The sequence below is a fragment of the Scomber japonicus genome, chromosome 3, assembly GCF_027409825.1.
Source record: "Scomber japonicus isolate fScoJap1 chromosome 3, fScoJap1.pri, whole genome shotgun sequence".
In the NCBI taxonomy this organism is placed as follows: Eukaryota; Metazoa; Chordata; class Actinopteri; order Scombriformes; family Scombridae; genus Scomber; species Scomber japonicus.
Window position 1 is genome coordinate 10,785,162 of NC_070580.1, and position 23,337 is coordinate 10,808,498.

A 23,337-nucleotide genomic window follows, 5' to 3' on the forward strand; every position below is an offset into this window, starting at 1 on the left:
ACGTCTCTCTCGGCGATTGTCCTACAAATCCCAGCATGCATATGTGTGGGGACACGTAGGTCACATGACATCACGTCTGTCAACATGAGTGGGCACTGCTCTGTAAAGGGAAGCAGCTGGGTATGAGAGCGAGCCGTGACCTGCAAAATTATTCCTTACATTCACTTAGACAAAAAAATATATAAAGACGCTTTTTATTTTATTTTTTTAGTTTACAGGCGTTTAAGTCAGGAGCGACCTGTGCACGCGCTGTTTGAATGTCTTGAACAGTGTTAGCTTAATATGACAGAGGAGTTAGCTAGCTCTGCAGCTAGGTAGGTAACGCTACTGATAGCAGCATCTCAGCCGCTGCTTTTTCCACTACACACCGCTAGTTTTTCGGCTTCAATATACCTCAGACCGGTTAACCCGCACTGTACAACTGATTTAAAATAGATTTCAACACAGCTTTTGTCTGTTTGAGTAGCTACATGTTTGTTTAGCTGGTGTGACAGTCAGTATAACGTTAGCTGGTGGATTTCAAGACTCCAGGTCGAGACAGGAAATGTTTTCTCTGGCACACGGACCTTTTAAACCAGCCATCGATTATTAATGTTGCAGATCGGTCAAAGTCTGTGTAGGAGTTAGTTGGAGCGACGAGGTGCGTCATTGAAACTTCTCGTTACTCAAACAGAGATGGTTTTATGGATGTCTGAAGCAGGAGAATGAGTGCGAGCCTGCCAGTGAGAGGATGCCACCGTCTTTCACAGAAGATTACGCCGCATAACATATCAATTAGCTGACCAACATCTGCTGGGGAGGACTGGGAAGCCCACAGCCGGTGCATGCGAGATACAACTGCCCTCGGCTTTATCAGCAAGTCTTGTCCAGCTTTTCAGTCCAATGGTTGTGAATGGGGTCAACATGCTGTCCCAGCTCGGAGACGTGGCACTGGCAGGTCCCGGAGGAGCAGGGCTGCCCGCCGTGTCCTTCACCAACACATCGGCGTCCTCCAGCCCGACCCCAGCTACTGATACCCGGGGATGCGAGAATGGCGCCTTGATGGATTCGTTTGGGATTTTCCTGCAAGGACTTCTGGCTGTGGTGGCTTTCAGCACGCTGATGTGTAAGTACGGCCCAGAAGCCTGCTGTGTGTCAGATATCTGACACCAGCTGCTGATGTAGCCAGGCAATTATCCAATAGCATCACTCTGTTAATCAAATGTGATATTGATCACAGCTGGAAGGCTCCCACCACAATCTGTAACATAGATAGAAGAACAGTAGTAAGATAGAAAGGCTGTGTTCACTTTTTCTTTAAAACTACAGCAAGCAAGAGCTTCCACTTTATCTCAACTCAGCACCAGATGACTTTCCCATTGAAGTTACTAGTTGTTGTTGTAATAAAAGCTGTTTACTCTGACTCTTAGTCTTAACACACTAAACAACACACTAAAGTCCATGGAAGGGGCAAAGGCAGGGGCAAGTTAGTTCAGTGTTGTTGGTTGTTCAAGCCAAACAACCTTTATCACAGTGGAGGTTTCGACTTGTCATAACAGGCAACACAGACGACACAACTTTTAACATTACTTTATAAATAATGGCTTTCACTATAGCGTGACTCTGGAACTGCAATTGCGGCCATCAACAGTGTCATTAATTACACCTGAGCCTTTCCTGCTAGGACATGAATAAGGTGACTGTGATAAGGACACACTGCTGTGGTTCACATATGTTAAACTAAACACACTGCAGCTTGTTTACAGAAGAATCACTTCTCTTTACCAAGCCTTATCCAGGCAGTATTACACGTGCGTTTTTACAGCATAATAACAGTACACAAACCTGCTTGTACAAACTGTGTTCTAAATTTAGTCTATTAATTTCACCTGTCAATCATCTGCACAGGTTTTTTCTGTCTAGTGTGGCAGGTTTAGATAGACAGATAGACAGTGAATTGTTGGAATAGGAAGAAAAAACACAAAGGAAGAGGAGTAGGCCATGGTTCCATTCAGTCAGAGTCTGGCACACCACTGACAGCTGTGTGACCTAATGAGAGCGTCCTCAGTTTTGTGTGTCCCAGCAGAGCGCAGCCTCGCAGGCAGCGGTGAGGAATGTTCAGCACTTTAGAGCTCTTTTGCTTGAGGCAGTTCCCTGAGCAGAAGAAGGAGTTGGCCCAGTCCTCCGCTTGCATCCACATAACACATCACACCCAGCTGCATGCAGGGTGTGTTAAGTCTGAAGTCACATTTGTGCCCAGAGCAGAAAATGAGGTCATAGCTCACAGTATAACATGAGAGGACAAAACGCCTTTATTAAATGTTTGGACACCGCCACAGTGTTTAGTTTAGCTTTGAGAAGTGAGATCGTTTGATGGAGAAGGTTAAATGTGCAGCTTATGTATCACCCCATGTTATATTGAATCAGTGATGCTTTACCCGGTCATCATACAGCTCCTTGCATAAGAGTTAAAAGACGGGGATAGTGGGTAGTGGGGGTGTCATGGAAAACAAGTCACTATTGTGAAGAACAGCGGGAGCTTTATTTGTGTTGGATATTTCACTGTGTTCAGTGATGAGCCTTCTTGCATAAAACCCCTCAGACTTCTTTACACACAGGGATTAATTAAAGTGAGGACTTCTTTAAGGGCCATAACATAGACACCCAAGAGTAGCAATTGCATTGATACATATTATACAGTAGCTGCAGTGTTTATTACACACTCTGGCTTATTGTAGATGACCTCTGTGAACAGTTTATATTTATTTTTAGTTTGTGTCTTAATACACAGCTTAATATGTATCACTTCATCATTACTTTTTAAAGTTTGTTTCTGTGACTTTTTTTATTACCAAACGCTGAGGAATTTAAAGCCTGATTCACTTCTCCACGTATACCAATGTTTGCGGTGAGATGAAAATAAGCATGTAAGATTTATCATTTCACAGCTGCTGCACGTGATGTTAAGTTATTACGGTGCTGGTCTGGTCTACTAGTTCTGCTTCCTCTGTGACCAACAACATATTGCCCTTGCACGCCTCCACAAGCCATGCACGCATAAATTTAACCTATCCCACTTCAAGTCAAGTATCTACTGTTAAGTGTCATGTTAGCTAGATGTGTGACTTCTTAATGTGACACCGGGGAGCCTATTTCTGTGATGATTTAACTTCTCAAAAATCAGACGACAACCTTCACAGCTCACAGGAGGGTTGTAACACGGCTAAATGAAAACCAGAGAGATTCTGTTTGATTGATTCTGTGTGTACCTCTGTATTTTGATGTGTGATCTGTAGTAAAATCCCACTATCTTTGTGGCACACTCTTTCCTGCACAGTGAAGCGCTTCAGGGAGCCCAAACATGAGAGGAGACCCTGGAGAATCTGGTAAGTGAGCTGAGCCAGCCGAAATTCGTTTTCTTTGCAAAGGCATCAAATGAATCCCGCTGGAGCGCTTCAGAAGCACGTCACTTGTCCCGTCTCTCCGCAGGTTCTTGGACACCTCAAAACAGGCAATTGGGATGCTGTTTATCCACTTTGCTAATGTCTACCTGTCAGATCTCACAGAGGAGGATCCCTGCTCACTGTGAGTCATTCCTGCTTATCACTGTTGTTCTAAAATCGCCATGATTCTGCACATTTCATATAGATTGCCATGAAATTGTTTTGAGATAAAGATTCTTAAAACTCATAGACATGACGTGTCCATGTGGCTGTCTAGGAAGAAAGCTTTGCCTGTTTGACCGGTGTTCACATGCCACTTCCACTAATAAACTAAGTACACTTTACTATCTCTCTTAGATACCTCATTAACTTCCTATTGGATGCGTCTCTGGGCATGTTACTCATCTATGCCGGCGTGAGAGCAGTCAGCGCTATTGTCGAGTGGAGGCAGTGGGACTCTCTTCGTTTTGGAGAATACGGTGAGGACCATGTGCTTGTGTGTGAGCGGTAAAGTGGGAGCTCCAGCACATTCCTATAATGCCTGCAATGCCCAAAGGAGGGCAGTAGCTGCCCTTGATACTGCAGTGATGCAGTGTCAATTCTTACAGTGTCAGTGCTTTTCTCGTGTCCCCTTCACAGTGTGTGTGTGTGTATCACTGAAGCAATGAAATCTAATGATGGTCTGTGCTCTACAATTGAATACCTCAGCAGATTTTTTTGACAGTAATCTCTTTGTCTCTCTTTTCCTGCTTTTTGTGTGTAGGAGAGCCAGTGCAGTGCACAGCATGGTTGGGCCAGTGTATCCTCTACATCCTCATCATGATGTTTGAGAAAGTCCTTATCATGCTGGTCCTCCTCATCCCCCAGTGGAAGAAGGTCAGTAATTATTTGGAAAGAAAGCCAGCGTAATTAGCCCCATTAACGTAGCATTAAAGCTTTTCAAGTCGAGACAAATTCTCAATGTTTAAAAAGGCAGCAGCAAGCTATTATTAACTTGCTTGTTGACCTTGTCAGATAAACTAAACACTATTATTGACTGTGCAGCTCTGTCAGGTGTCATCACTTGTTTTTTTGTTTTCTGCATTTGAAAGTACATTGCTGGTTTGTAGCCTGTGGTTCTGAAATGAAAACAGTGCATGCTAATTGATTTAGATTTGTACAGAAAAGGAGGAGAAATGGTGAGAGTGATCAGAAAAGCTAAACTGCACCTACATTCAACTTTAATGCTAATTGAGCTAATTTAAGCCTCTTTCACACATGCACTTGCAACCCTGAAATTTTCCAGACATTACCAGGAGGAGTTGTATGTGTGAATGCAAATTAGTGGGACTATATATTAAACAGACTTTATTCTACCAGCTACCTACTATAAAGTCTGTGTAATGTCCAGTTGAGACCCTGTGTGAACACAGTAGTGAATTCTCTACTTCACAGCAACTAAGTGGCAACTAAGTGATCTACAACTGTTCTCTGCTGTAAGTGAAACAAAATCTAACAGCAAGGGGAAACAGCACTAGCCATTTATTAAACAACTGTTAAACAAATAGAACATAAACTTAAACATGACATCTTTGACTTCCAGCAGTCTCCTCTCATACACAGCTGCTATTTTACATGTGGGACTAGCGCTGGATAAATGCAGCAGGTCAGCCATCATTTTGACTGGGCCTGAACGCCATGAAGCCAGCACTAATGCGTGAAAAAAGCCATTTAATTTCTGATGAATATCTCAAAAACACTGAATTACAACCACAGCATACTTGTTGTGTCATGTGTCACGTCCTGCTTTCTGCACCCCTCGCCCAAACCAAACAGATTAGTCCAGTAGGTGAGATCATGTCTGCTCTGTGGTACATGTGTGAAAGGGCAACTCTGTCTGGACTTGATATTTTGGACATTGCCTGGAGTTCATATGAAAATGACTAGTGCTTGATGTTATGTAAGCTTATAGTTATGCTTATTTAGGTCTGTGACAGGTGCTTCTGCATTGTGGGCTATAGAGCAGACATAATGAAGTGTTCTCTGACTGGGAGCAGTGAGAGTGCAGAATCCTAATCACTAGACCACCAGGGATGACTGTTAGGCCTATAAGTTATGCTCTGTCAAATACAATGTTACTTTTATGCAAATTTGAAGTTTTGTTTGTGGATCCTGCAGGAATAGTAAATTAATTTCTACTCACACATGAATGATGAGGCAGTTTTTCACTGCATGGTTTGTCTTCACCGTTAGTTAACATGGTGTGTGGAGCGCCAGATAAAAAAAATCAAACCATTTTTGTGATACTAGAAAGTTATGAGTGAAGTTATGAAGTACAAACTTGTTCAACAAACCCAGTAATCATTCTTCATGAGATTTCTCACAGAAAATTGGAGGTCAAAATGTATCTGTTTAAGTCTAAATTTGAAGCCCAGAACAGTTCTTAAAGTCTTACTGAAATAGACAAAATAACACATTTCCTGGGCTGGAATTGAACCCAGGCTGAACCCCAGCCACTAGACCACTGGGGAAGAATGTTAAAAGTATCTTACGTGGGATCTTGGCAGCACTCGACTGTAGTTACTTAACTGTATATACAGACGTTTTGTGCATATCGGGATCCTGCATGAATAGTTAATAATTTTTTTGCACAAATGATTAGTGATTTGGTTGTCCTTTTTTGTATGCTTTGATATACAATCCTGAGTGAAAAAAACCCATCTTGCAGGGGTTGTCTACAGTATTGGTTAATGCGGCAGAGTTCAGTTTTAAATCAAGCCCAGACCAGAAAGTCAGGATTAAGTACAAAATGATTTAGCAAATCCCACAAGTTTCTCTAATTTCTCACAATAAAATTGGTTCTTGTGTGCAAGTAAGAATGTATCATGTATAGTCTAAGCTCCAACATGTTATCTAGGGAAAGAAACAAAAAAAACAGGTGTTCCCTGACCGGGAATCGAACCCGGGCCGCGGCGGTGAGAGCGCCGAATCCTAACCACTAGACCACCAGGGAGTTGTGTACAGTCGGAAGAGTTGAGTTGTGTGCAATCTCAGACTTGAGAGAGACAGCTGCAACAAAGATTGCTGTTTAGGTATCACATACTGACTCAATACTAAACTAACTAATACTAACTGGAATTTGTTTGATTGTTAGGTCTTTAGAGCAACTATAGGATAAATGCCATTTTAGGTAGGAACAAGTAGTAAGGAAAGGATTCCAAGTTCAGATGTATGTATCCGGTTGGGTTTACAGATCATCAAACTGATCAAATTGAAGCATTTATCAGACAGAGTCATCTGAGTCAGAAGAACAGGAAAGAGCTCAGCAACAGTCAAAATGCCCTTAGTAAAACATGTCAATCAGAATAAACCAGCTCATTCTGAAGTTTTATTCAATTTGAAAACTTGAAAATTGAAACTTTTTCCCCAATCCCTTCAACAAATCAATTCAGCAGATGATGTTTGGTAGCTTTCAGTAGACTCCAGATTGCGCTGTGTGCTGTAGTAGGCTATTGGTCGTGGTTTTGCTCCTGCCAGTCATTAAACTTTCTAATTAAAGGAAAGGTGTGCTGTCTGTCTTGCTCTGTAGGTTCATGTCTGTGCTTGTGTGTGTTGTATGCGTTTGTGTGTCGCAGCTGGCTCTCCTCAACCCCATAAAGAATCCTGACCTGGAATTGGCCATCGTCATGCTCATCGTTCCGTTCTTCATCAACGTAAGTCCACTGTTCCTGTGTGTTTGCACTCTGAGTTTGCAGCTCTTGCTACACGATACGGTTTTATAAAAACGTATCTAAATGTCTTTGACTCTTTGACAGCGTCTAGACATTTAGATACATTTTTATAAAACTGTATCGTGTACAGTTTTATAAAAACGTATCTAAATGTCTTTGACTCTTTGTTAGTGAGGTTCCATTACGATTTTCCTGTTTGTTTATATATTTGCTGTTGTCCTATATGTGTGTGCGAGTGTAAATAAATCTGCCCTGTGTCGGTGAATAATGTAAAAACTACAGCTGTTAATGTCCCATAGAGGAAAACATCATTAACTGCAATTTATTCTGCTTTTCCCTCAGGCCCTTATGTTCTGGGTGGTTGATAATTTTCTAATGAAGAAGCACAGGACAAAAGCAAAGCTAGAGGAGAGAGAGGAAGACTCGAGGGGGAACAGCAAGGTGCGCTACAGACGAGCTCTGTCTCATGACGACTCAGAGTCAGAGGTAAGTCTCACTGGAATGATACAACTGTTAGACACAGGCTAAGAAATGGGGGGGAGGAAATAGCTACTCACTGTCAGTATTTATTTTTTTAAAAACACATAAAGTGAAAGTTGACCCGCAATCAACACTAGAGTTGACATTCACAAAAACTGCACACAGCCTCTTTAGTCTCCTTTTTATTTACCCCAAAACCCCACCGTTTCTGAGCTTTTGAAACTGTGGGTCAACTGTTCCTGGTCTCCAGTACTGATGGGCTCCTTCACACTGAGTAGGAACGTGTCCTAGTTTTAGATCATTGCTCCCAGTTACTCTTATAAAGCAGATCACATGACACAGGTCTGCCCCAAGCAGCAGGACGTTTACTGTGAGCAACTGTGATTTTTCCATATGTCAGGACCACATAGTAAAAGGTGTAGCTTATCTTGATGACCTGTACAAGGTTTTACAGACAGCGCTGTTTCCTGCACTTCTTTATCTAACCAGTTCACTTTGGCTGCTCCTTCTCTTGGAATTCTTCCTTTACGGTACTTAAAACTGATCCATCAAGATAGAAATACTGAAACATGTCCATATCTTTATGCAGATCAGTTTATATCAAACAAAATCATTTCAACGTCAAATCAAAGTCTGTATCATTAAGTCCTTTTTGTCACTGCCTCTTACTAGGATTTATTTTTGTACTGCCAGAAATGAGTGATACTGCTGCTTTTCTTAAACACTGTGATGAAATCAACATTGTTTGTGTTCATTTGTGACAAATTCTGTTGATTTTTGAAAATAGTGAGGTGTGGGTGGGGAAATGTTTTAAAGAGTAACTATTATTGTGCCACCTGTTTGTATGTAAAACTCCCTGTGACATGCCTTCATCACAGCTTGTGATCACTGTTGCTTTGTGGCACTGTACTTAGTGTAATTCTGTGCTGTTGTTATCCCTGTGAAACTGGCACGAGAAAACTCACTCAATGTTGTATAAGTAGCACCCTCTGGAATTTGCAATTAGTTTACCCTACAGGGTGCTGCCTTGGCACCTTAGAACAATCTTTCCACTCAATCTTTCCACTTTTTCCACTCCCGCCTTATCAGGAGGTTGCAACTGCCCCCTCCCATTACAAGACCCCAGCACTAGCGTTGCTCATCTTTATTTGAAACTCTGCAACAATAACTGGGGTCAGCTGGGCTTGTGGTTAGCGTTGAGTAGCAGTCCAACAGCTGAGCAATGCCTGTCTTAGGGTCTCAGACCAGTCTGTAAAAAGGCCAAAAAAAGCTGGCCACTTATCAAAACCTCAGTCTGCTCCAGGCAGTGTCCCCCTAGACAGTGCACTAGGCACTGAATTAGACATAACCAATAGTCATTATCCCTGAAATAGGACTGTTCAAAGGTCTAAGTGGAAGACCAAAAAGGCAGCGTAACAGATATCCTCCACTGAGACACATCTGAAAAGTGCAACAGAGGATGCAATGCGGCCTGTGGCCCACCAGGAGGGCCAGTTCACCTCCTCATGACTTCAGTTGCACAGTCAGAGGGAGCCCCAAACCTAACTTCTATAGCAGATGAATAATCTCCTTAAAAAGGCACCATGCACTCCGTATAATAGGCGAGCATGCACACCGGGCACAGAGTGAAGGGAACAAATGACACATTCTTGTGAATACCCCTTAAGACAGCTACACAGGTACTCATTCAACTGGACTTACATTAATATAACTACTATATTTTCACTCACACAGGATTTTTAAATGTTTAAATGATAAAAAAAATATATCTTGCTGGTTTGGCCAGTGGAGCTCAGTTTTTAAATTATTAAATTAGAAGCCAGAATTAGGGTTGAAACACAGAAGACAGGCCTTGATTTTCACAGCAGCAAACATAAAAGGTGTTCCCTGACCGGGAATCGAACCCGGGCCGCGGCGGTGAGAGCGCCGAATCCTAACCACTAGACCACCAGGGATATGTATGAGGGCATGTCAAGTCAACTCAACTCAAAATTTATTATAGCCCATTATCACACATTGTGATTGGGCAGTACATAATAACAATTAAGAATGTGACAAATCTTAGTAATATTTTGCAAGTAGGATGCAGTCTCTCTCTTATATCGGAATGAAATCAAAATAAAATAAAATGGATTTCTAATATAAGTGCTTTGTGAGATTGTGGAACCAGATAAATTCAGAATGAGATCATTTGTTTTGTTTTTGATCTGTTTTGGACTAAGAACTATTGTTTTAGTTTTCTCACTATTTAAAAGGAGAAAGTAAGATGACTTTTCAGGCACAATTCCACTAATAATGGAGGTAATTATTATCTGTAGCAGTGTTGGGCTGAGAATTGGGAAAAGGCCCTTAACAAAGTTAAAAGCAATAGGATCAAGTAAAGAAGTAGTGGGCTTGGGGAAGAAATACCAATCTAGAGAGTGTTTCAAGGTGACATTTCAAAATGGGTAAGCTTACAAGAAGAAGACTGTTCAGATGTAATTGCCCCATCCTGCGTGGGAATTGAGAGCGAGGAGGATATTGTTTTTCTGATTTCAGCATTACTGGTGAAGAATTCTATAAAGTGGCTGAAAGGGGACAGTTTAGACGTGAGTAGTAGTAAGTAGTAACTGTGTCAAAAAGAAACCGTTCTAGCAGTATGAAGAGCACATTTATATTCAAGCCGAAAAGTATAAGAGTGATTGAAATTGTCAGTGAACTTGTTAAGGCAACAGGACTGGTCTATGGTGGTTACAGCAGACTTGAGATGCTCTGCAGTCAGTACAATGGGTAGTGTTGGTGTCAGAATGGCTACTACAAAGCCTAGACCTTGTATCCTTAAAAGTAAAGACACTTGATCTGAAAGGAGAGGTAGATGTGGTGAGATCTGAGAAAAAGAGACCACATATGAAGGCATTTTCTCTTGAATCTCCAGACCGTCACTGGTTCACAGAGTACTTACTGTCTATAGAAGCACTACTTGTGTCATCATTGCTGGACTATGAATGTGATAATGATTGTTATCATGAACAGGACAGTAGATCATGGTCGTCACCGAGGAGTCCAATACAGCAACTACAGAGCTCTTGCAGCAGTACTTCACATTCAAGCAATAGAGGTGAACAAAACGGTGGAAGTACATCATCACATTTATTAAATTATACCTTTTTATCATACTAATGGGCTTCAGTGGCTAGTTTGTCTTCACTATAGTCAAAAGAAAATGTTATGACTGTCTTCATTAGTCTTCTTTTTACTCTGATAAGGACACAGGCTGTTGAAACATTAGACTTATTGCACAGAAAAGGCTGTAACTTTAACATTAAATGAAGTACTTTAAAGCTATTACTGCACCTTTGTGACTACACTGCTTACGATGACCTTTATTTGCAGAATATTTGTATGACATTTGGTAGTTTCTGGTGGGTTCATGTTGTAGTTGTCATTCAGTATACTCTATTCCAGATTGATGGTATGGCACCACTGGCACCAATTAAATGTAATGCTTAGTCTTCTGACATCATTTTTTTCCTCATACATATTTGGCTTTGAAGTAGGCCTTTTTTATTTGTCATGATCAAAAGACACACTTTGCACGTTTGGTTTGCGGTGGAGCTCAGTTTTAAGTGGAGCCATCTTTTTGAGTCCAGAAAGACAGTCTAAAGGAGGCCCTATAAACAGACATTCTTCTCGTATACATGTATATATGCAGATGGTGTTTATAAACTATTAGTGTTAGCAACATTTTTAAAATGTTAAATTGTGAGATTAGAAAGCCAGAATTAGGGACGAAACACTTAAGGAGACAAGTCTTGATTTCTCACAGCAATCTGTGTTTTGTCAATATGGACCACGTGTATGCAGCCATCAAAGTGTGACTAGTGTTTGCAATATGTACAGCAGACATAAAAAGATGTTCCCTGACCGGGAATCGAACCCGGGCCGCGGCGGTGAGAGCGCCGAATCCTAACCACTAGACCACCAGGGAGCTGATACCCAGTGTTTGTACTAATCATCAGTATGTTGGAGTACCACCAACTACAAGTGTTGTGATCATTATTTAATAAAGCTGAGATTTAGTGCTTTATAGTACACAACAGTACACTCAAAATAAAACAGTGGCTCATTCTGTGTGTAACCAACATACAGAATTGTTTCACTGTTTTCTATTTCACAGAAGGAAATGTATTTCAGATTAGGTTTTACTCCAATCTGAGAAAAAAAGATTATTTGATTTCCAACTCACCCAAGTAGCCAGCTTCAGCTTCAGATATGTTCTCATATCAGTTGAAGCTTATTTATCTAGGAGAAGAAACAACCCAGAAACTCTACTGAAAATGACAGATCTCACAATGGCATAGACTAGAGCTTGGATTTGACTCTATTGAACTGAGCATTGAGGAGGTGTGTGGAGATGAAATGGTTTGTTATGTTTGATTTATTGCATTGGGAGTTTCTGGAAATGTGACTTGAATAGCTTAAAAGTCAACTTTTATTGAAATATGTTGATAATAGTCATTTGTAAAGCCCATCTCAAAAGACTGGAATTGATCAAATTGAATATAACTATAAGGAGTAAACAGCAATCTAATAACAGAAAGTCAGATAGTCTTCAAGGAGGGTATTATAATAGAAACAATAGTTAGTAGGTTAAAAAAAAAACAAAGATTCAAAAAGAATCAGTCATCACCTACATGTAAGAGTCTGCAGCAGACATTGATTTATAACTCAAATATGCTGTTAAACATGTCATATTGTTGTTCAAAAGGAAGTAATCAGGTATGCAATTTGTTTTTTAGTTGCTGATCAGAGTTTTCAGAGTGTTCAAAGTTCAGCACTTGGGCAAGTGACACAATGGATAACATGTCTGTCAACAGATCAGAGGATTGTAGGTTGCTGGCTCGTAGGCATCTTTTGACATATTTGTAACCCTCCATTGACTTATTCACATCACCTGACACAGATTTAACTTGCATCACTGTGTGGACCTGAAATGGATATAACGGACACAAGCTAAGCACTGCCCATGACCATATAGTCCTAAATTGTTTTACTTGGAAGACTATAGAGTTATTAAATGATTGCCACAAGCAAAGCCAAATATAGCTTTTAGTCCTGTCCCTGCAGTCTGTCCTTAAATCATGGATTTTACATATCCTATTTTGTTTAGATTTATCTTTAATCATTAAAGTGAATTTGTATCAGAGGTTGTGGAGACAAAAGTAGTGTGAATCCCTGTCCAAAAGGTTAATACATGTACAGCACAAAGTGGCCTTCAAGTCATATTCACCCACTAATTCATTCATGAATGTTTCACTAAATTCCGTATCAGAGAGAGAAGTGGAAGCACATCACATTTTAATTGTTCTAAATGAAACAATAGTTAGGTGTTGTTTTGTCTTTATTTCTTAAATCAGGTCTGGCTACAAAATGATTAGAGCAACACTGTTCAGCCTGTTAGAAGCAGAAGTTGTATATCTATCAGCGGCCCACACATTTCTATGTATTTAGGTCACAAAATGAAATATAAAGCTGCTTTTCATGGCATTTAACATCTGAATAGTCAAAGCGGTGCACACATAAGCCAGCTTGGTGGTTAGTTTCACGTCCTGCTTGCATGCTGCAGCTAGATGCAGACAGCATGCTTTCAGCAGAGTGCTGAGTGGTGGGGGATGGGCAAAGTTTAGCTGCCATACGTATTGGCTTTAGCAGGAGCCCACATTCACAGCGGGCCAGTGGCGCAATGGATAACGCGTCTGACTACGGATCAGAAGATTCTAGGTTCGACTCCTGGCTGGCTCGTCTGCTTTTCTACTCTTTACTGGTTTCATCAGGGAGTGACTGTGATGTCCTTCTACATGAAATGCAGCATTAGTTGGTACTGATTATTGAAGTAAAAAATTCACTCTCGCTACCAAGAATGTGTCTTGGTTTAAAGGAAACCGTTACAGACAAGTTACTTTCAGCATAACCTCATACAAAGAGACTAAATAAGACATCCTATAGACATTGGTCTGCATATTTTTTCTCAGCAGTATTATTTTGTTCTATTGTATTGTCTTGCATTAAGTATGTAGTATCACTGGATTATTACTAAGGGGAGATATGCACATTTGGAGGTCTATATTTATATTTTGGGTCTTTATTGGAAAATATTTCCATGATTTACAGTTTTAAAGAACATAGTATTTATCTTATGGTGCTTTTCCACTACACAGTTCCAGCACGACTCCACTCGGCTCGACTCGACTCAGTTTTCTTGCTTTGTGTGTGACAGAAAGCCACATACAGCAGCAAGTACACCATTGCTTCCATGTCCTCCATTGTTTGTGTTTGTGTCGCGTATAAAACCAAGTCAGGGCAGTTTCGCAAAGCCGTGCTATGACGACCCCACCCACGTTGAGTAGGTACTTTTTTGTAATGGAAAAGGTCGTTCCTGGAACCGCGTCCAGCCGAGTAGTGCTGGAACTGTGTAGTGGAAAAGCTCCATTATACTGGCCCTTTACACAGCCCCTCAGTTCAGCCTCTGTCTGAAACAGGTCATTTTAAGGCCCCCTCCCAATTAGCCTACTCTGATTTGGTCAGCCCCTGTAGTAGGATCTCACTTCTTTTACTCATTCTCTACTCAAAATGTAAACTTCTCAAATACATCATGTTAGAGCCAAATTTGGTTCCGAAAAATGAGAGTGGAACACACATACAAACAAACACAGGGAAAAAATGTAACCACAACCTAAGCAACCAAGACTATGGAATGGATGGCTGTTGTGTGATGAGCCTACATGTAAAGGTGGGGCAGTTGTTTATGTCAGTATACCCTTGTAGTCAATGTTATGTGAGCCTGCCTCCCACTCAGCTATTTATACGTTTCTCTGTCTCTCTTTTTTTTTTTTTAGATTCTTTTCTCAGCAGACGATGAAATGGATGAGTCGGATGAAGACGACGTACGGCGACTCACTGGTCTGAAGACGGTGAAGAAGAAGAAACTTCGCATGGGGATCCCTGTTTGACCTGCGTGCCTCGCTAAAGTGCTACGATCGAATTTCCTCCGGCTGCCGTTCACCTCACAGGCCCGCATACAACCCCTCTTTAGGAGCTGACATGATCTTTTTAAACATAGGATTCCCTTTGATCACAGAAGAATATACTGTAACTGAAGTCCCTTTACTTGTTGACTCCTGGAGAACTCCTCAGACACTGAACTGTGTCTAACCTTAATTTAACTCGCTGGGAGATATGTTTTGCTAGTTAACCAGGTACTTTGGATCACTGTTGCATTATGTCACGGCACTCCTCGGTGAGTGGTGTCTTAAAGACGCTCTGGGAAAAAGTATCCCCACAATGTATGAACATCATGTTGTTAAATCCTTCATGTAAGTATAATAGGAAAAAGGTAACACTGGTTGATTCCTGTCTGGACTTCAGTGGCGTTGTGTCTGGTATTGTGATGCAGTGATCCAGGATCAAGTTGTGTGGACGAATCTCAATGGCAACAAAAGAACCAAACCATCATGCAAACTTTTCATGGAGTTGGTTACATTTGTTACTTTAACATGTCCTCTGAAGTGATTGTATTCCTAACGTAGATTCCATGTAAACTTTGTCCTTTTGTTTTCGCATATAGACGCACCACCAAGGCCTGTGATGTGTGTTTGAGTGTATGTGTGTGAGGGGCGTGCACTGTTGGACACACCTCAAATTTAGAGGAGCGTTACGTCAGAGTGTTTGAATCACTGTATTGATGCGACTCTTAACAGTTTCCAGCACAGTTACACACTTTACTACTGTATATCTTGTATGTAATGTTACTGATGTCAGAGGTAGCACATTAATGCTTGCAGCAACCTTCCATTTTTATCTTCTGACAGAGTCCTCTCACCTGTTCAACCTGTAGGGCTGCAAGGACCACCACTGCAACATCCTTCTAATATCAGCTCAGCCGGTGTCTGTCTATATGCACAAGACTGCAGTCTCTCCATTTGTCTGACCGTTTTAACTGATGTCCTCCGACTTTGTTTTTTTTTGTCTTTGAATGTCTCTTGTCTTACTTTAAGTTGTTGGGATTTTTTATACAAGTTTTGAGTGTTATTTTTCGGGCCAAAAAAGGTGACTATGCTTGCTCCAAAAGTGTTCTTTATTCCTTCACTCCGAGATATGGGAACCATTTATTGCACAATTTCCCATTTATCACAGCTTTTATCTTTCCTTTTGTGTTTGCGTACATTTTTTGTTACAATAATGTGCCTGAGTGAAGTTACCAGCAGGTGTTTTGTTTGTTCGTTTTGATTTTTGATTTTTTTTTTTTTTTTTTTGTAGCAGGCTCTGATGTTAAGAATGTGACATGCATAGACCTCTAAACTGTTAAGTGACTGTGGACCAGACAGTCGGGAGAAAGCGTGTGTGTGTGCGTGCATGCGTGCGTGCGTGCGTGTTTACAGTACAACTGTTATGTACTGGTGTATGATAGATGTGTGTATGTGCACATGTGACTGCTGGTCCTCTTTAAAGTAAAGGGAGAGTGACATAAACTGTTACTGTGATGAGTTTGGTGCTGGCAATGATTTAATTATGACGTTTTTGGCATGTAGACGCAAGAAATAAATTTAAAGGGGGAAAGAACAGCATCATGCAGCAGTTACTGTAACTCTCAGTTCAAGCAGGACAAAGAGGGCTTTTAGTATCTTGCGAAGTGGATTGACTAGATTAAAAAAGTCAAGTGATGGAGGTAAATTATCATTACAAACTACTTTCTAATAAAGGATGTGATACACTATTCTGAGTGCTGGGAATTTTCTTTCCATTTGAGAGATATGTGTTAAGAAAAGTGTTCCCTGACCGGGAATCGAACCCGGGCCGCGGCGGTGAGAGCGCCGAATCCTAACCACTAGACCACCAGGGAAGTTGATGTAATGGGTAGCTAAGAGATAAAAAAAAAAAAAAAAAAAGAGCCGCTGTTTTCGATTGGTATAATGATAATACAAGTAAAAAGACTGACGCACATCGCTTATTTCTTACTACTAGAAGTGATGTGTGGACACAGACAGACCAGACTTGGAAAGAGGTGCAGTTGATATCAGAGCCGCTCGAGCTATAGTCATGATTGTGTGCCCAGAAATAAAACCAGTGTTAAACTTATAGCTTCTTGTAAATAACACACACTTAGCTTCAGGAGTCATCCCTTAGAAGCTCTACATGACATCCTGACTAGTCAGCTTCAGCTAAGTACAGTTTTCACTCTGCGCAGTCACAATAACTCCTACCTGACATAAGCGCGTCATTTGTTGTTTTGTCACTCATCCTCAATAACCCTCAATACAAAAGCCACCAGTGAACGTCTAAGCACACACTATCATATCTTAAATTATTTGTTAGGGAGTTGAGACAGGTATTTAGGATCATATGTCGCTAGTGTGCCATTTTAAAATAATGATTCAGTTTGTCTATCCGTCATCACATAGTTAATACTTCAATTCCTTGTTTTGTGACTGCTCAGTATTTCCTTTCCTACTTGCTTACATATTTTATCTTAAAATAGGCTACACCTTGACGTCACAAGATTACGGTAAATGAGAGGAAAATGTACTAACAAACAAAACATACATTATAAAGTAACACGAGAAAACTGTAATTATATATATCAATAAAATTACAAGTATGATCTTTCAGATAATAATAACTCATCTTTACTGCATACTAGTTGTTTTTCATATTAATTTATACTTAAATATCCCAATGCAAAAAATAATGTGTGTAAATGATAATAAATATATATTTGTGTTTGTGAAGCACCTTATTATTGCTGTTGGAGTAGATGTAAAAGTTTCATTGTTATGTATATGATCTTATAGCTGTGTCAGCAAATGATAGGGAGTTTCTTACACGCTCCCAGATTTTACCTACAGCCAGCTTGTTGCCTGTTATTCATGTTGGCATAAATTGCTTTCCTGTGACTCAAACAGGAAACATGACAGTTGGGCAGTTTTCCTAGCTTAGCTTCTTGGGTCATCCCTCATTTTTTTTGGCCCATGTGTTAAGTGTTGAGAATTATTTTTTTTTACAACACTCATAAATACATCTCTGCATGCTTAAATCAAGTTTTAACAATGCACAGACAGAGCCACACCCAATGGAGCTGGGTGGAGGTGTGTCAGGGTGGTGGACCCAGCCTCAGTTCTTTTTTGACAGGAGCAAGTGCTACATCCCATACCAACATTTAATCTGCGCCAGGGGAGGAGGAGGTATCTGACCACTTGTGTTTTGTCCTGAATTATCAGCTGTTGGTCCTGTAAGCCTATCGTAAAAGACTTGGAGACCCATTCCAGCTGTACTATCCCTCACGTCACACCTAATAATACACCCTGACAGGGACAGAGGGTAGGGGGTCTGACTGACTCACTGGGTCTGGACCAGGACTATATATAATGTTAGGCTTGCTGGAAAACAAAGACACACACCAGAATAACAACCAGAGAAACGTTCATAGTGGAGAGGGTGTCTGTGGACTCAACACACTAGCTTAAATCAACATGTCACAGGTAAGTTACATCAGGTCAAATGTTTGTTTGTTTTAAATCATTTACAGAAAATGAACACAATGCCTCAGATTTGATGACAGAAATCAACATTACCTCCCTTTATTTTCCTTCCCTTTACCATTAACATATATACTTTCTCCTTCTTTCTTTAAGCCGGGTGAGGTGAAGAAGAAGAAGCGTCCACCAATGAAGGAGGAGGACCTGAAAGGAGCTCGCAGTAAACTGGGTCTGAAGGGCGAGGTCAAGAGTAAGACCTATGAGGTCATGGTGGAGTGTGGTGAGTAAAAACATTTTACTGAGTGATGAACTCAAAACAAGTGATGTGACACATCCCACATGTTCACATTGGCTGCAGCCTTAAATGTAGATAATTTATTTGTTTAATTCCTGCTTGGCCTGTAGACTGCAAATTTGCTTCAATGTAGCTTAACTACCCAACATGACTTAAGTAAGACAGGACCTGGTTGTCATAGAGTAATGTGATATGGTGTGTGTGTCACTGTTTCAGAATGCTATGTGGACATGTTGAGGTATAGCTAGTCTGTGTATGATATCAGAATTAGTTCTGATCATTTCATCTGTTCATCATCTGTTTTTCAAAAGTATCAGTTTTATAACACATAAGTGGTAATCGTCTTATAAATCTGTGTAATTCGTCTTCTATTCTGCCATCACACACTCTATGTGAAAACTTCAGTGCATTTTTTTATTGACAAGATTTCAGCCATTACGTCTGCACCTTCTCCTTCTACCTTGGATCATGCTGTGCCAATGTTTGCCCAGCTGTCTTTGAGCAGTTCCATTTCATGTCACTCTGAATTATCTAAGGTAGTTTTACAAATTAAGCCCTTCACAATACCTCCTAGGCAGCATTCCCCCCAGACTGCTAAAAGATGTTTTCAACACTGCTCACCATTGTGAGCTTGATAAATAGCTCTTTTACCTCAGGCTGTGTTCCAACTGTTTTTAAACATGCTGTTGTGCAGCCCCTTCTTAAGAAGCACAATCTAGAACCTTCTGTTCTACTTTAGGCCAATTTCTAAGCTCCCATTGTTATCCCATTTTTGTCTTAAGTTTTAGAAAAAGTAGTTCTCAAGCAACTACAACTGATTTTAATGGCATTCATGAAGAGTTCCAGTCTGGTTTTAAATCATGACACAGCACTGAAACAGCACTTTTTTTTCTTCTTTTAACTGCTGACTGGGGACACTGCTGTGCTGATACTATTAGACCTGACTGCTGCCTTTGACACAGTTGATCACCAGATTATTTTATCAAGATTAAAACTGTGTGTAGGCATTAAAGGTACTGCCCTTAAATTGTTTCAGTCATCAGAGAGGACCTTTAACACCCATCTAGGCAAATACTCATCATCAGCATCACTAGGTTGGGACCCCCAAGGCCCCATTTTAGGCCCTGTTCTCTTTTCTATATGCTCCATTTTTGGAAAATACAACATTGCCATTGCCCCTTCCACTGTTTTACAGATGATTTACAAGTCTATCTGCCAATAGATTTCCCAAATGATTATATTTGGGAAATCTGAACTTCTGGATGGCATTAACAGTGCTCTTCTTCTTTCTTTCACATAATACTTCTTGCAAAGGTTAAGGTCTATCTTACTTTAAATTAATTTGAGAGGGTCATTCATATGTTCATTACTTCACGTTTCCATTATTGTAATTCCCTCTGTTTTGGTGCTGATCAGTCGTCTCCTCGTCGCCTGCAGCTGGTCCAGAATGCAGCAGTCTCCTGTCTGGGAATAGACGACATGTTCACATCATGCCAGTTTTGGTCTCTCTACACTGGCTTCCTGTCAGCTTCAGAAAACAGTTCAAGATACTTGTTTTTATAGCTCTTAACGGACTGGCACCACCCTATTTATTTGAGTTGTTGCACAGTCATGCTCTAGTCAGAGCAATGAGATCAACCTAACAGATGCTTCTGCATGCTTCTAGGTCGAAGCTCAAAACCAGAGGTGACAGAGCCTTTGCAGTGACTGCTCCAAACTTGTGGAACAGCTTAATTTACAATATACAAACTGCTCAGACCCTAGAAAGTTTTAAATCATTGCTTGAGACTGACCTCTTTGTGTTGGCTTTTAATCCTAGTTGAGTTTGACATCCTGAATGTTATTGTGTCATTATTTTGTTTTTATAGTTGATCATAGTCGTAATTGTTCTGTTAATGTATTTTGTGTCTTCAGCTTAAACAGCAATTTGCTCAACTGAGGTTGTTTTAAATGTGCTATATAAATAAACTTTTAATTGACCTAAGTGTAAAAAGGGTGTTCCCTGACCGGGAATCGAACCCGGGCCGCGGCGGTGAGAGCGCCGAATCCTAACCACTAGACCACCAGGGAAAGGCGCATGAAAATCTGTCACACTTCCTTTTTAAAACTGGCAGCATAGGAAAGTGAAATAATTTTAAATGATACGATCAACGGCGTATCAGTTGTCGAACTGAGCTGAGCTATCCTTACTGCTAACTTGCTATCAGCCTGCCTTGTTTTTCATGGACAGAGTTATGGTGTTATGATCTTAATGTTGTTATTCTCTCTGTGGTGAATGTAGCTATGTTAAGTACATTTACTCAAGAAAGTTAATCTACTGTACATTTGTACATAGGCTACTGTTGTGAGGTAGCCACACCTGTAGTTTACCTGAGTAGCCTACTTTCACTTTTGCCATTGCTCATTTCACACATAGGCTACAAGTTACAAGTAGATTATTTAACAGAGTTCTATTTTACATACAGAACAAACTTAATGGCCATGTTATAATTTATGACACATTGATAGTATGCATAAAGTACAACACGAAAATTCTGCTACACATGAATGTATCGGTAGCTATAGTAACTCTCATAGCACCAACTCAGAATATTCCCTGGGGTATACTTTTGATAATTTAGGTACATTTGGCCTATAAATTTTTTTTATTACCCTCAAGACATGTTCTAAGATATATTAAAATAATATTATAAAATGACATTGCATTTAATTATTTACATTAAATGAATAAATTGCCTGTTTAAAATCCTTAAAATAACATCTCCTCTTCCACATTGAAAGAAACCCCAAAACAGTAGTTTAGATATCAGCCTGTTGTTTAATTGTAACTATGCCCATTAGGATTTTATGTTGCACTAATGCCTATTATGTGTTTTTGCCAAATTTAGTCACATACGTCCCTTAAAGACAGCCAGCTGGAAGCTTTATGACCTGTTGAAGATTAGCAGTCGCCTAATTTAAGCATTTGTATCTCTGACAGTATATATCTGTTTCTTTGTTCAGAACGTATGGGCAAAGTGGCTCCGTCTGTTTTCAGCAATGTGAGGTCGGGGACAGAGACAAGCCTGGAGAAGCCTGCTGCCAAAGCTCCTGGTGCCAGTGTGTTTGGCAAATAGACAATACACTGCTGCATAAACCCAACAGTATTGATGAAACACACACTATAGTCTTTAAGTTTGTGAGTCACTGATGTTGAGTAATATGAACTGCAAGTTAATGAAATTAAAAGAGGTTAAGGTTAGTGTGTGTAGGCTGTGTTGATTTTGCTAAGTATGTAAACAGATATTGTACTTTGAACAGTGCATCAGCCTTGTAGGATGGCTTTGGTTTGGATAAATGTAGATTGTAAATGGGTTGTGATTTTTATCAGTTTTGACTAAGGTTGTTAAAATATTTGCTTATTTGTCCATTTATTTACGTGACCAATTTTCCTGATTAAAATGTTTTCCTCTGTATAGAGACCTAATGTTTTTTTTTTGATTATTTGTTGGTAGTAAAATATAACACAAGGCTATTTTTGGAGTGTATTTAGAGCTTGAAATGAACACTTTGCTAATGCAGATGAACAGTAACTGTGGCAGATAACCTATTCAAATTAACTTCAAAGTGCCAAGCTATCTGTGCAAGAACAACAGAGTAACAGCAACTGTTTTCTCTGTTCATCTGTTCATATAAGTCTGAGGGATATCTTAGGCGTACATGAAGTTTGAATATTAGTATATAGTATTAGTATGTACTCTATACACACAGTCAGTACCTCTAAATGATTCAGGAGTCCAAGTTTTCCATTTTTTCAAGTCTTGTGCCCTAAATTATGAAGGGTCTAATTTTATAAAGTTTCAGTAGTTAAATATTAATTGTGTATGTTTAAATTAATATGCAACACATTTTCAGTGAAAATATACAATTCCATTAACATTTTTGCATTAAAACAGATGGATTAATGAGAAGTTAACTGAGATTAAGGCTGTATAACGAACCAGGCATAGTGAGCAACTGCCCAAAGACTCTGTGTGGCAAGTAGTTTGTGGTAATTAAGTTCATTTCAAATTAAATTATTTATTAAATTATTAAATTATTAAATTATGTATACGTTACAAAATAAACTAAAATAATAGTGGCCTGCATTGAGTTAGAATATAGTGTTAAGGCCTCTGTTGTTTCGGTATATATTGTGCTTACATGATGCATTTTGCCAAATAAAGTTAAGTCTGGCTCCACAAACAAATTTCTCAACAACAAATACACACAAAATATGCAAGAAGTGTGAGAAACACAGACCCTGTTTACTCTTAGTTTTAAAGATGCACCTTGGGCAATTGGATTGGAAGTAGACAGTGGTAAATACAAGTGTAAAGGCCCACCAAGACGCATTGTGATGCAATCACTCAAACCACTTGCAGAGGTGGTCAGGGATGCATTTGACCACATATCTTTAGCAGTGTAAATGAGAAGCTGTCCGTTTGCATCTCCAATAAGAATGTAACAAGAAAATTCGTCATCAATGCAGGAAGTGGTGGTTGTTTGGTACAGCATATGACTTTGTCCTGCCACTCTCAACAGTTGGAATAGTCCATACATGTATATGGGTTCAAAAAAATATATATATTTTTAAAGTTTAACAGCAACGTCAGGTTTGTTAAAATGTACATTTTGTATTTATGTTGGTCTTATGTCATTTGAAATGATTTTCACCATACACAGATACAAATGATTGGGTCATTTTTGCCATAAACACTCCCACATGAGGAAAATGACTCATCAAATGGAGAGCAGAGAACAGTCAGCTTTTCGAAGTAAATGACATTGCTTGTTCACTGGGTTCATTTTTGAGGATAAGATAAGATAAGGCAAGATATACGGAGCAGTGCTGGTTGTCTGTCTGACAGCTGCAAAGAGGAAGGACCTGTAATATCGCT

General features: G+C 39.9%; 1 protein-coding gene and 6 non-coding genes across 8 annotated transcripts; 2 read left to right on the forward strand and 5 right to left on the reverse strand.

The window, feature by feature from the left end:
- The first annotated feature begins 215 nt into the window (after nt 1-215).
- Nucleotides 216-21,879, forward strand: LOC128355736 (store-operated calcium entry regulator STIMATE-like). Of its 2 annotated transcripts, XM_053316073.1 has the most exons (10): nt 216-1,105; nt 3,317-3,365; nt 3,469-3,564; nt 3,780-3,901; nt 4,186-4,298; nt 7,037-7,114; nt 7,475-7,618; nt 14,488-14,595; nt 18,280-18,403; nt 21,422-21,879. In XM_053316073.1, exons 1-10 carry the CDS (start codon nt 883-885, stop codon nt 21,532-21,534), a joined length of 1,170 nt encoding a protein of 389 aa, XP_053172048.1. In that variant the 5' UTR covers nt 216-882; the 3' UTR covers nt 21,535-21,879. The 2 variants fall into 2 exon arrangements, with proteins under 2 accessions (XP_053172048.1, XP_053172047.1); XM_053316072.1 differs by lacking the exons at nt 216-1,105; nt 3,317-3,365; nt 3,469-3,564; ... (3 more) ...; nt 7,475-7,618; nt 14,488-14,595 and adding an exon at nt 17,800-18,126.
- Nucleotides 6,343-6,414, reverse strand: trnae-cuc (transfer RNA glutamic acid (anticodon CUC)). Its single transcript has one exon. It is a non-coding gene; the product is annotated as a tRNA-Glu (tRNA).
- trnae-cuc (transfer RNA glutamic acid (anticodon CUC)) lies at nt 9,496-9,567 on the reverse strand. The gene has a single exon. It is a non-coding gene; the product is annotated as a tRNA-Glu (tRNA).
- Nucleotides 11,508-11,579, reverse strand: trnae-cuc (transfer RNA glutamic acid (anticodon CUC)). The gene has a single exon. It is a non-coding gene; the product is annotated as a tRNA-Glu (tRNA).
- Nucleotides 13,321-13,393, forward strand: trnar-acg (transfer RNA arginine (anticodon ACG)). Its single transcript has one exon. It is a non-coding gene; the product is annotated as a tRNA-Arg (tRNA).
- Nucleotides 16,419-16,490, reverse strand: trnae-cuc (transfer RNA glutamic acid (anticodon CUC)). Its single transcript has one exon. It is a non-coding gene; the product is annotated as a tRNA-Glu (tRNA).
- Nucleotides 20,417-20,488, reverse strand: trnae-cuc (transfer RNA glutamic acid (anticodon CUC)). Its single transcript has one exon. It is a non-coding gene; the product is annotated as a tRNA-Glu (tRNA).
- Nucleotides 21,880-23,337: the final 1,458 nt, after the last annotated feature.